A 13,960-nucleotide genomic window follows, 5' to 3' on the forward strand; every position below is an offset into this window, starting at 1 on the left:
TCCTAGTTGTTCTTTCTGCAGGAATTTTAGCTAGGTTGCGCTTTTGATGCTTGCAACAAGACAATTTTATACTACAGAGTAACAAGATATGCAGCATCAGAACGGCTGGTTGCAGATTGAAATTTGGCAGGTGGAGAAACACCAGGAGACTAAACTGATTCTGTACGTATTGTTATTGCAGGCGGCAGCGGGTGGATACGACCCGTTGAAGTGCAAAATTCCATGTGGTAACACAGATTTTTTTTTTTTTTTTTTTTTTTTTTTTGACGCGAGGAACCTTCCCAATTCCCATTGAAATCAACGGAAATACAGCAGTTTTAAGAGTTTACAGGGCAGAGCAAGATCAATACAGAAAATAACAGCTACTACCCAGCCAGGGCGCCTGCCTCAGACGCGAAACTAAGTAGAAAAAAAACGTCCAGCTACGACCAGCAAGAAGGGGCCACACGCCCTTAAGACCCATAACTGACAAAAGCAGTTTAAAAGGTAACATCACAACCATGCAGCCATCGGACACTGGTCTCGTGTCGCCGCAAAGACTTCAAGCATCTTGATCGTCGCTCTGGTCATCCCTCAGCAGCGCTTGATCTTGCTTCGCCTTCTTTTTTGACGTCAGCTTCACCGCTATCGCCAGCATGGTGTTGACACCCGCTTCTAAAGCTTCTCTGTACGCTCCCAGGAATAAGCCTGCCCAGTAACCCATGAACGAACACGCATAACAAATAATAGTAGCAGGATTTGTCACAATTTTGCCTTCAAAGCACACAGAATTTCGCGTCTTCCATATGTCTCAGCAAATGGCAGCAAACACAGATTGAAACGAGGATTTCAACTGTGAGTAAAATGGGAACAGTGAAATTACAGTGAGTACCAAACACAATAAGTTAAAAAATTTAACTCTCTAACCACAAAGAATCAGCAACCTATGTAAACCTAAAGCAGTATTACAGGAAGCAGTGTTACATACAGGGCCAATGCCCAAGGGGTATCAAAAGTGCTGCTAACCAAATCGGCGATGAACGGCCAACTAGTCATGCATACATCCTGCAACATCGGAAGCAGGGCTAAGAGAGTAGTCTGCTTGCCACCAAGCTTCTCTAAAAAGCATTGTCCTGGTTTCAATAAGCGAACTGTAGAGGAAAAACAAAAGGTCCATAATGAGCTAAATGCTTTTTTTTCTTTTTAGTATCATGCATGTAAATTAGGAACTCATTACTAAAGAAACTTTCAGTTGTACAGTGCTAGGCCTTAGATAAGTGGAGAGTGACATTAATAAAAAATTCGGAAATGGCAATATCTATACACAATTTAAAATGAATGCAGATGGCAAAGTATTTATTTCTTTCTAAAAAAAGAACAAATGAAAAAATTGATTTTCAGATAACAAAATAGCTATCTAAGACTGATGTTGAGTCTACAAACTATCAGAGCCAACCGTGTAGCAACATTGTCTATATTCACAAACTATCAGAGTTAATTATCTCCAGTAAGGCAGTAAAAATAACTACATGTCTCCATCTCAAAATAAAATAAAATACTACATGTCCCATATAGTCATGGTAGTAACTACTGTTACACACAGGAGTAACAGCAGATCAATACCTGCGCTGGTTTTGCCATTTAGTGCTGACCACCGAGCTTCTGTATCTCCAAATAACAATCTCTTTTCAATGAACCGAGAAAATTGATCAATCGCAGCTGCTGCTTCTGACGTTGAGTTTGATTGCCATGGTTACAGCAAATTGGGAAGTTGACTTTTTTTGCAAGGTTTGACCTGTATGATTCTTGAGGATCAAGTGCAGCAGCTACAAAGGCAAAGAAATCAGTAATGTTAGATACATATGAACTGAAAGCAACATTAGAAATTTAGAATGGATGCAAAGAAACATTAATTGAACAAAAATTTCAGATCAGTCCATGGTTGTTACCTGCATGAATAAGTGTTTCATTGAGAAGCTATCGAACTCTTTTACTGATTACTTCAGCTACCCTCTTATGAAGATCTTCTTTAGCATGTTTACCATTTTTTAATTTACCACTTATTCTCATTATATGCATGTATCATCTTTGGAAGGAAGCCAGATACAGTACCATTCCTTTGTTGATCAGCATAGCAGAGAACACAGAAAAGTGGTCCAACACCAATTCCATCTTTTCCCACCACACCCTATTTGTCAAGCAATCATATGCAAATTCATGGTCTGGCTCATTTCTCTATTCACTGTTTTTCCACTCAGGACATACCATCCATGCCTTGAACTCATCCTGCCTATCAAAAAAACTCTGCAAGCACAAGAACGCCGTGCCAAATCTAGTGGCATTCCACCGGATCAGCTCTCCACCAATCTTCTCTCTCATCATAGCATGAAATCTGTTATTGTTATAGAAGAAATTACTTATGCGCTTTGCACTCTTCACTACATGCTCAACCTCATTAAATCGCCCTATGTCCTTCAGCATCAAATTTATAGTATGTGCAGCAGATGGCTGCCATGTAATATGTAGATGCTTAGCAATGAGCATTTTGCATGCTCTCTTGTAATTGCAACCATTATCCATCACAATTTGAATGATACACTTGGAACCAATCTCATCCTCAACAACCTTACTAATACAACCATAAATGAATTCTGCATTTTGGACCTCACCAGTTGCATTCACGGTCTTGTGAAAGAACATGTGGCCATCACAAAAGATCATAAAGTTAATAATACACATCATGCTAGTGCTTGTCCATGAATCACACATGGGGGTAACTCCAAATCGATCCCAATCTTCCCTAAAAGACTCCATGTGAGCTTTCAAGTCATTAAAATTCTGTTCTACCAATGGACCATCTATTTCTTTTCCTTTCGGGATAAGCACTTCCCTAAGTTGTTGACTCAATTTAACTGCCGATTGAAAGTAGAGGCAGTCAGCTTTCCTTCCAGGAATATCATTGGCATGGAAAAACTTAGACCAACCAAGCTTAAGCTTGGAATCTAAACTAAGCATAATGTCAATTCGAGGCTGTGATGGTGCCTTACTACGTGCCAAGTCTATATTAAAGGGAGCTTTTGATGAACTTAGGTTCTGGTAGAAACTGTGAAGCGAGCTTTGTCTACTGGAGGCAGCAGCCCACTGCCAATGCCACTTGCCTTGCCTAAGGTAGCAGACCTACTCCTCCCACTGCTGCTTTGCCTAGATTTGAAACCCCAGTACTAGTGGCACTTCCCATGTGAAACAGAGGGCTGCCACTTGACCCACCTAGACTGGTTGCCTGACAAATACCACTACCACTTGCCCTACTATTAGGAGTTAAGCCAATATCCATTAGTGACTCTTGCACTGCCATCTCATTCTCATAGACTCATACTGTGACTCTTCGTCAAGGCTAGCCAAAGCGGTTCTGTAATCATGCTCCATGAGTGCCTTCTCAAGACAAGTTTCCCTAACATCCCTCTTCTTTTGCTTCGCTAATGCTACTTGTTTCAGCAATATGTTCTTAACATTAGGTGGCACATGGGAACATGACTTCACATTACCGGGTAATCCACACAAATGCTGCGTTAGGCAGGTCCACCCTCCACTTTGCTGGCCTACAGAACAGTAGCCACACTTGAAGCCATTTTTACCGCACGGTGTCCCATGGCTCCATGTATCCTCAATTGCTCCTTTCAATTGTATCTGCCTCCCTAAAAAAACAGCGTGATCCATCGTTAGAGCAGAACAATTCAAATGGATGAAACATGAAACAAAAATAAATTAGGTATTTTGTTACACAAACAGACCTCCAGTAGTAACCACATATGTGTTAGATGACCCACAGGCCACACTGGACGGCTCGCCGCTGCTTTCAGCTACAGCTTTCCCTTTCCCCTTGCCACTGCCATGGAATGCCATCTCTCCTAGGATTTGTCTGCCAATTAGGATTGAAACATGCTGTATCAAAATTCCCAAAATGAATTTCATTTTATACAAGAGTAGTCATTCTGTACAAAAATGCAGGTTGATACACGCTTCCAGTTAAGTCTACTAGTCTCTAATCCAGCAAGTTGAACAAATAAAAGAAACTATTTTGTACTCAAACAACATCCTAGAATGATTCAGCACTAATTATTCAGTTAGCAAACCACCACTGCACTTCTCTACCATCTATCATCTATTGCTGGCAAGAAAGTTTCCTTAAGTAGAAAAGAGAAAACATACCAAACACTGGAGTGCTGAACTGCTGAAGGCGTGAAGCCATACACCCGTACGTCGCGCTGCATCCACTGAATACGCTTCTGGCCGTGTGTGCTGAAAGTGAAGCTGTTGAAGAGTATGGAGACATACGTTGCGCTCCACCAATGTGGAATGGGCTGGCGCAGACAAGCGACGGGCTACAGGGCAACATCTCAACGCTGGGACCGGCAGCGGAGACACTCCCCATGATGCTCGCCAGAGACCTACCTGAGTTCTATCAGGAAACGAAGCCAGAGAAGTTGGAGGTGGGGGCTCGTGGCTATGGCGGCGGCGCCGCCATGAGTGTGGCTGTAGCCAGTGAGAGGGGAAAGATTGGGAAATGAATTGGATTTCTAGGGTTTTGGTGGGCTGGGAGGAGCTATAGGCGCTATTGGACCGTTGTGCGGTTGAATTTGGGCCATCTGAGTGGGAGCAAGGAAAAGCCTGGAAAATTTGGCAGATAGCTAGTTTTATCGGCCCCACTGATAGAACAGAAATTTCCGGGAATTTCGACCGAAAAAGGAAACCCTGGTTACAACTAGTAAGCAAGTTTTCATAAAAAGAGCTTGGCAAAATGAAGGTAAATGAAAGTTCAAGAACAGGAGGTGAGAATAACAAAAAACTTACCTGGTTGGTCACAAATCACAATGGTTTGTCATTCATATGCTCTATCCACACCGACTGGACCTGTTCAGAATGATCTTCATTTCTCTTGCTAGAAAGGCTAGCATCACCCTCTGCGTTAATAGCAGAAAGGAAAACCGGTAAAGACAACATACCACACTTTGAACAGATTTTATTAAATAGCCCTCAATGTTACAACGTCACGTGAGAAGTGTTTAAAGAATATATTTTGAGGAGCATGCTAAATTCTAGCAAAATTCCAAATTCGAATTGTTGCTACTATTATTCTTACATTTAATATAATCCAAGGACCAGCTAATATGCCTAGTCAGTTTATGACCAACTGATAAGTTATGGCAAAACCATGGGCAATGTCACATACCACAGCAGCAAAACCCATCATATCCTATCCAGCTGCATGTGTTTGCCTCTTTTGCCTTTTGATAAGGCCTTCCATCAAAGTGATATAGGTTGAACTGTCAACAGACATGCCCTTTTGCATCATCTCATCCAAAACAGCCTTAGCTTCTTTCAGTTGCCCACCAATGCAGAGTTCCTTTACAGATTTATTATAGCTCTCCTGATCACCACCTTTTGCATTCCCACCAGATTCACTGTCAGATTTAACCTCTGGGTCCTTCCCAGTCTCCACTTCCTCCGCAGAAGATTTAATTAAAGGATAAGAAAATCTTTCAGATAATTTCCTGCTCTCATCTAATTTATGGAGCATATTCTGTGCTTCCTCTGATCTCCCTGCCTCAGATAGTGCAAACAACACGACGTTGTATGTAAATGCATCAGGTTGAAAGCCTCTGACCTCCATGTCAGCAAAGAAACACAAAGCTGTATCAACATCTCCATCTTTGCACAAAGCTTGAATTAAGGTGTTATATGTGATAACATCAACCTTCTTCCCTTTCTCTACCCATGACTCGAAAAGCTTCATCGCTTTCTCAAGCTTGCCATGCAGACAAAGCCCATTCATTAAAATGTTGCAGGTTACAACATCTGGCTTAAAATAATTCTCCAGCATCTTGTTGTGGAACTGGAAACCTTTCTCCAAGTCCCCTTCCTTACAGTACGCATGAATGATGATATTGTAGGTGGTGTCGTCTGGTACCAACCCCTTCTCCATCAGCTCATTCAATTTATCAATCGCCTCTGTCAACTTCCCCATTGTACAAAGCCCTTTGATCAATGTGTTGTAAGTATAAATACTCGGCGTTAGCTTCCTCTTAAACATTTCATCCCACAGACACAGAGCAGGCTCTGGTTTATTCTCCTTAAAGTAGGCTGCCATCACCGTACCATAGCTGACTTCGTCAGGTACAAAACCCCTCTGCGGCGGTGAACGCAAGAGCTCCTCAGCCTCTTCATAACGCTTCTCTTTGCATAGGTTATACAGCAAAGTGTTTAGGGTGAAAGTGTCCATTTTGAGTCCACTCCTCACCATCTCATCCATCAACACGAATGCTTTGGCAACATTCCTGGCTTTGCAGTATGCATCAATCAATGTATTGTATGTAATCACATCTGGTGCCAATCCCTCCTCTGTCATCATTTTCAGACGCCCCAACGCCTCTTCCAATTGCCCCTCCCTGCAGAGCCCCTTCACAACAAGGTTATGTGTGACCAAACTTGACTTCACCCCTTTGTCACGCATTTCCTCGAGCAGATTCAGTGCATCAGAAGAGCGCTGACACTTGAAGCATGCATCAACAAGCGTATTGTAGGTGACTACGTCAGGCGATACTATGCCGAGCCGCTCCATCTCATCCTTCAGCTTAAATGCCTCGTCCACCTTCCCTGCCTGGCACAGCCCTGCGGCGAGCACATTGTATGTCCACTGGTCAGGCTCGAAACCGAATGCTGTCATGGCCTCCACGACATTGGTCGCCTGCTTGATCCACCCAAGCCTCGCGTACGCTGAGACGAGGGTATTATACGTGGCCCTGGTGGGTGCAATACCCTCCTTCTTCATCCTGGCCAGCAGCGTCCGCGCCTCACCGAGCATGCCCTTGCGACAATGAGCCTTGAGGAGGGTGTTGTAGGTGACGACGTCGGGGGAGAGGCCAAAACCCTGCATTGTGGAGAGCGTGGAGAGGGCGTCGGCGAGGGTGCCCTTGGAGCAGTGGGTGTGCACCAGGAGGTTGAAGGTGTAGTGATTGGGGTGGAGCCGCAGCGCGATGAGGGAGCGGAAGGCATCAAGAGAGGCCTGCGGCGAGGCGGACGGACTGCGCGCGAGTGCGGAGAGCACGGCGTTGGCTGCCTGGAGGGAGGGGCGGACGCGCCCGCGACGGCGGAATGAGTGGAGGAGTTGTGCGGCGAGGTGGGGGAGGCGTAGGCGGGCGTAGGCGGACAGCGCGGCGTCTGCGAGCGCACTCGTGGGGAGGCTGGCGAGGAGGTGGCGGTGGAGGTGGCGCAGCGGGTCGAGCGGGACGAAGTCGAGGAGGAGCGAGAGGAGGCTGCGGTAGGGGAGCATGGGGAGGAGCGGGAGTAAGGAGGGGAGGCAGGACGGCGGGGAGACGAGGCTGCGGTAGGCGAGGAGAGTGTGCGGAGAGGCGAGCGCTGGGTTGGCGGCGGCCAGGGCGATCACTTGCGGGTGGTGCGAGGGGGCGAGGCGCGGGAGGTACGGGGCCAGGAGGGTGTCCATGGGCGGCGGCGAGGGCTGGCGGGAGGCGGATACAAGCGCGTCAGCCACAACCGAGACAAGAGCTGAGTCCGGGTAGGGGGCGGGGCCGGATGCGGCCGCCGGCGAGACGGAGGCGGAGGTGGAAGGTGTGGTGTCCATGGGGACGGGAGGTGGCGTTGCTTGACGGCGCGGCAGGCGGAGGGAAGAGAGTCTTTTACTTTGTGCCAGCAGGAAAGATGCCCCAAACCTATATGCACTGAAAAGTTAAAACGCACCGACACTTTATTTTATTTATTTATTTATTTCAAGCCATTCCGTCCATCATTTGTCTGATTTTTACCGTTGGCCAGTCATAACACGTGAGCCCAGCCAGTAAAAACGTCTAAAATATCCTTCTCTCATAACCTCATCTCTACCTCTTTCTCTCTCCGCAGGGTGCGGCCAAGCTGTCAGCGACTCCAACACCTTCTTCCTCCTCAAGACGAGTGGCGCGAGCTGAGGCCTGGCATCCGCTGCTTCAGCCGACGCGGAAGGAGCATGGGACGACGATGGGGACGGGGATGGCGCCGACGATGGGTCGGTCTCCATGTCCGTCTCCTCGCCCTCGCTTGCGCCGCCGAACCGAAGGCGCTCGTCGTCTGAGCGCACCCCTGCCCGCGCGCTGGTCGCTAGCACGAGCCCTATCCTCGGACGCCCGCCTTGCTTGCATCTCACGTCAAGTGCTCCGGTGCCACCACGAGCGCGTGCTAACCGTTCTCGGGGCCGGCCGAGAGCCGCATCGCGCCCTGCGGGACGACGACCGCACGGCGCCCCCGAGCTGGCCGCGAGCCGCGCCTGAGGTCCGGCCACGCCACGCCTGGGGGGCGACCACGCCGCGCCTGGGGGCCAGCCACGCCGCGTCCTGGAGGACGGCTGTGCTGCGCCTAGAGGCGGGCTACGCGCCACCTTGGGGCCCACCGCGCCTCGCTGAACGCCATGCGCGCGGGCGGCGTGGGCGGAGGGGTAGGGCGCAGCTACGTGCAGGATGACGGGGCAGGGCGCAACCATGCGCGCGGGTGGCGTGGCTGGCGCGGCCATACGCCACCTCCGCTGGTGGAGCTGCCTCCTATGTCAGGGATACTAAGACGATGACCAAGAGAGGGATGGAAAAATCCAGCCACGCACGTTCTTGGCTTTGCGGTCATGGCGGACAGCGACGACGGGACCAGCCAATACAGCACCTACCCTTGATCGTTCTCGATGGGATTGCTTCCAGGAGCTAGCTTTCAACCTTAATCACACAATGCTACAAGGAATTGAAATGAGAAGGCTCGCTCGTGGTGAGTTTTGAAAGATGCAGAGGGTGGCCATGGTGAACGCATTCTGGCTTTTATAGCCGAGCATCGCGAGACAGGACAGACATGGGCTCAACCGGTGCTCGCGGTGGCTTCCAGAGCACGGTGGGGCGTCCACTTGCGCAGGTGCAGCACCACGGACGCAGGTGGCGGGCGCCACACTTGCCACGCAGGGAGAGCTCACTGCCGCCATGGATAAGGCCCAGGCTACAGATGATGCCTAGGCCCAGACAACGATGTCGTGTGCGGCCGCGGTGTACGCCAAGGAATGGCAACCTCGCCTACGTCTAGCTCGCCCACCTTCCAGAACGGCGCTCAAGGGCCTCGTCAAACTGCAGGAGCCCATGTCTGCCCTGTCTCGCCCACGGCGGCTGGGGCAGAGCTAAGCTCGCCTACATGTTGTTAGCGGTGGCCGGGGTGCTGGTCGCGTTAGCCGGGGATGCCCCTAGCACTGTGTCGGTGAAAACAATAGTTTGATTTTGGTGAATTAATGAAACCATAAGTGCTAACTTAGTTTATCAAACTGATTATGAGATAGGTAGCACAACTCCAAGTGGTGAAGCAAATGAAGATCATGACATGATGATGGTGATGCCATGGTGATGATCAAATGCTTAGACTTGGAAAAGGAGAAAGAGAAAAACAAAAAGCTCAAGGCAAAGGTGAAATTGATAGGAGCTTTTCGGTTTAGTGATCGAGACACTTAGCGAGTGTGATCACATTTAGGATCGATAGCCGTACTATTAAGAGGGGTGAAACTCATATTGAAATATGATTATCAAAGTGCCACTAGATGCTCTAACTTATTGCATATGCATTTAGGATCTAGCGGAGTGCTAACACCCTTGAAAACATTTGTGAAAATATGCTAACACACGTGCACAAGGTGATACACTTGGTGGTTGGCACATTTGAGCAAGGGTAAAGAAGATAGAGTTGAAAAAAGTTGAATGCGCTGGTCACGGGGTGACCGGACGTGTCCGACGTGAGGACCGGACGCGTCTGGTATCTTCTCGACATGACCGGACACGTCCGATATCCATACTGGACATGTCTGGTATTCTGGCCAGGCGCGGCAGAGTTGACAAGGTGATCGGACTCTGGGTCGTAGCAGTGACCGGACGGTGAGTAATCACTATTTAGCGTCCAATCGAGGTGACGTGGGGTGTAGGTGTTGGTCTAAAGAGGACCGGACGTAGGGGCGCGTCCGATCGGGCACACCGAATGCGTTCGGTCGCAGTCGAGTGGCTCTAGGAGCTCTCTAGACTCGATCGGACATAGCGACCGGACGCGTCCGGTGTGAACCAGCAAGACTCGGGTTTTCAGCCTATAATTGATCGGACGCTGGGAGCGTCCGGTCCGATGTGACTGGTGAAGGGTCGAGATGGCGGACTAGAGGGGGGTGAATAGTCTTTTCTAAAATTAATTACGTCGGCTAATCGAAATAAGTGTGGAATTATAACTATTAGTCTAGCTAAGACTACACCCCTCTATCTATGTTCTCTAGCACCTTTCAAAGATACTAATCAAGCAACAAAGGTGCCGGGCTAGCTAGAGCTCTCCTAACCAATTCTAGAAGTAAGGTCACACAAACCTATGCCACTAGTACTTTAAGCAACAAGGGAGCTCCTATACATGCTAGTAAGCAAAAGCACAAAGCCAACTAAGCTCACTAGCAATGCTCAATAACAAGGCAACCAATGCCAAATTAGAGAGCGCAAATACTTAGCTATACAAACTAAGCAATATGACTAACAAGGTTACACAAACCAAATTAGCCACGCAAGGGAGCTACTTCTATGCTACACAAGCAAGAAGATAATTAGCAAGATACACAAGCTAACTAATTACTAAAGCAACAACACAAGCTCAATGTATATGAAAGTAATTGCAAGCTTGTGTAACGGGGATGCAAACCAATGGGAAGAACAAGGTTGACACGATGATTTTTCTCCCGAGGTTCACGTGTTTGTCAACACGCTAGTCCCCGTTGTGTCGACCGTTCACTTGGTGGTTCGGCGGCTAATTGGCATCACCCGCCAAGCCCGCACGTCGGGCACCGCAAGAACCTACCTCGAAAGTGAGGGTAGCTCAATGACACGCTCAACTAGAGTTGCTCTTCGTGACTCCCGTATGGCGAGCACAATGCCCCTCACAAAGCTCTTCTCTGGAGCACCACACAAGCTTCTTGCGGGCTTCGACGGAGACCACCACCAAGCCGTCTAGGAGGTGGCTGTAACAGAACCGACCAATTATACAAAATTAAGTAAGAAAATCATCCGCCTGAGCAGACGATTTAGCAAACTTAAGCCCGTATAACCCGGTAGTCTATGAAATCACAAAGGATTTTAAACCAACTCACATCCCAGCCAAGATCGTAATAAGTTTAGCGGTCACCATCACATATTACATAAAAGTTCGCATCTCAGATACATCAGAGTTTAAAATATAGTTATTACAAAACAAGTTTGAATAAAAGTAGCGGAAGCCATTTGTTTAAAACCACACACACTCACACGGAGTTCAAATACAGTGCCAGCTAATGATCATCTCCAACAAAAGCATCAGATGAGACGTAAGGAATGACCATGCCCATGGTCCTAAGCATCACCCATCGTAGGATAAAGGCAGTTGATACAGTAGCCGTAATACATCTGCCCATCTGCAACAAGTGGGAATAAAACCCTGAGTACGAGAAGGTACTCAGCTAGACTTACCCGACATAACCGAAAATAAGTGACACCAAGGATTATGAAGGGCTTTATAGTAGTGTAGCTGACTCATTTGCAAAAAGAAGCATTTTAGCATTTCAAGAACCTTTCTAAAAACATTATTGCCAAGTTAATTATTTATAACTTGTCGACTAGATTTGCACCTATACTAGAGCAAATATGTGATTAAGCAGATAATGATAACCAATGATCATTAACAACTTCCATCTTGTCATATTCATTATAACTGTCCAAGTGTTCCATTAACATTACTACGATGAAGTAACTCAAGTCAAGTGCTCACTATCCAGGAGCGATGGCGATTGAATCGATTCCTAACCAGCTGGTGATTTATTCCTTACATAAACCTCACTCACCCGCTAAAGTGAGGTATTGATCACCGAGTCAACTATCCAGGAGTCTCGAGTTTGCTAGGAACCACATGTACCCGGGGGCCGACCGACTACACTTTGGTCTTATCATCTCGCCCCCGTGTCCTACCACACCTGCTCCGGCACAATGCGCTACGGGCAATCTACTCGGCCCGAATAATCTCCCAGCTTCACGATCGGAAGGTACTTTATCCGGCCAGCTATATGTAAGGCATGCGTTCAACATGACTCGAGGCCCAACAACGATCGGTCCTTAATCGACACAGACGGAAAGCACTACAGTTCAAAACTCTGTAAGTCTCCGTCCGGTCTCAACTTCATTTAACACTTAGTTATACCATGACTACATAGTTATCCAAGCAAATCCAGGTAACCACCTATAGCTCGCAGGTGACAGGAAATCACCCGACTTCTACCGGTCTAAGCCAGCTAAGCATTGACTCGACTGTGGATACTAGGGTAACAAGGATATAGTATAACAAAGGTAGACAAGGTATAATGCAGCAACGGTTGCAAACAACTCCTGAACGTAATGCATCAATTAAAGTAAAGCATTTAATTAATAATTGCAAACCGGGAGAAAATGCTCCGGGGCTTGCCTCTCTCGAAGGAGTTTGGGCGGTGATCAGGGCACTCCGGAAGTTCCTCAACGTCCTCCTCGTCGGCTTCGGGCACTTCCTGCGGCTGCACCTCGAGCTGCTCCTCGATTATGACGACTGGGTTCTCGGTTTGCGATCCTGTATGATGCAATGTGCGTAAGTGCTTATGCAATTGGTGCATCAGATGAGATGAATACAAGGGATATGCTTGAATGCAAGGTAGTCAACATCATCCAAGAACATATACTACAAGCACATGTCATCTACTGCATTCTCTTCTACTACTAATATGCTAAGTCAACACATCTTATTAAATGCTTCAAAGATACACCAAAGCTTCACTAATTTCTTAATCACACATAAAGCAACACTTAATTAAACCCTAATTAATAATAGGTTTGAATAGCAACATCTATTTTTATTGCTTAGAAAAATCTTAGAAAATTTCCATAGCACAGTAATACCCTAAGTAGTCTACCATCAGATTTTCATGGTATTTGAATGAGTGAATTAGCCTACACAAAAATAATAAGCTATGGCATGATTATGAACATGAAAATACTTTGTACTGTGAAAAGTGTCAAACAACAGAGTTAGTATTTTTTCTATGATCTTCATAGCATACAATCATTATACAAAAATTATCACATGCATGTTTTATACAATCTTTGCTCTCAAGTAAAAATAACAAAAATCAGCCATTAAAGGCACTTGAACTACACCTCATAATTTTTCTACAGCACATGCATGTCACATATTTTTACTAGGAAGTACATTACATAAGAAGATTAACAAACTTAGAAATCATATTTTTCTGAAGCCTATAGGTTTTTCTACACATTTTTCAAGTTATCAGCAATATCAAGGATTAAATAAAGGTCTACAGAAAAGTATCTTAAAAATGACATGCAATATTTTTATCATGTAGATCTGGTGACAAGGAACCTAGAAAAAATTATTTCAATAGATTTGGAGCAAATTTGAGTATCCAAACATTTTCCAAATCATTTCTCTTTCCAAATAATAAAAAGAAAAACTGAAACGAAAACTTCCTATTGCTACTGGGCCGGCCCATGGAAACCAGCTGGCCCACGGCTACACTCGGCCTGCTCAGACCGAGTGAAGGGGAGTGCGGCGGCCTGGCTCGGGGCTTCGGCCCACAGCCACTTGGCCCAGCTCGGCCGAGGCGAAGGCCATGCCGGCGTCAAGACGTCACGGCGGCTCGGCTCGGCCAGCGGGTCGGCGGCCATTGTCGGCCGGGTCAGGGCAAGCGGGCGAGCGCATGGGGTTCGCAAGGAGTTGGTGAATGCGAGCAGGTAACTAGGGAGGGTGGAGGAGGAGAGGAAGGATGCCTTCCACGGCAGCCGAGCACGGCGGCGCCATGCCGATGGCAGCGAAGCTTGCAAAATGGCTCTACCTTGGCTCAAAAGCATCACAACCGCGAGCACCAGGTGCTAAAGAGTGA

General features: G+C 47.1%; 1 protein-coding gene across 4 annotated transcripts; it reads right to left on the bottom strand.

Moving 5' to 3' along the window:
- Positions 1-410: 410 nt before the first annotated feature.
- On the bottom strand, positions 411-7,669 carry LOC136550544 (pentatricopeptide repeat-containing protein At2g16880-like). Of its 4 annotated transcripts, none has more exons than XM_066542161.1 (7): positions 5,210-7,669; positions 4,189-4,940; positions 3,771-3,898; positions 3,525-3,674; positions 1,929-2,371; positions 1,603-1,805; positions 411-1,130 (listed from the first exon to the last, which is right to left on the bottom strand). In XM_066542161.1, exon 1 carries the CDS (start codon positions 7,616-7,618, stop codon positions 5,234-5,236), a length of 2,385 nt encoding a protein of 794 aa, XP_066398258.1. In that variant the 5' UTR covers positions 7,619-7,669; the 3' UTR covers positions 411-1,130; positions 1,603-1,805; positions 1,929-2,371; positions 3,525-3,674; positions 3,771-3,898; positions 4,189-4,940; positions 5,210-5,233. The 4 variants fall into 4 exon arrangements, with proteins under 4 accessions (XP_066398258.1, XP_066398255.1, XP_066398267.1 ...); XM_066542158.1 differs by having other exon boundaries at positions 416-1,130; positions 1,929-3,674; positions 4,189-4,685; positions 4,831-4,940; XM_066542170.1 differs by having other exon boundaries at positions 417-1,130; positions 1,929-3,674; positions 4,189-4,278; positions 4,831-4,940.
- Between the last annotated feature and the right edge of the window lie 6,291 nt (positions 7,670-13,960).

This window comes from Miscanthus floridulus, chromosome 1 (assembly GCF_019320115.1).
Source record: "Miscanthus floridulus cultivar M001 chromosome 1, ASM1932011v1, whole genome shotgun sequence".
Taxonomy (NCBI): domain Eukaryota; kingdom Viridiplantae; phylum Streptophyta; class Magnoliopsida; order Poales; family Poaceae; genus Miscanthus; species Miscanthus floridulus.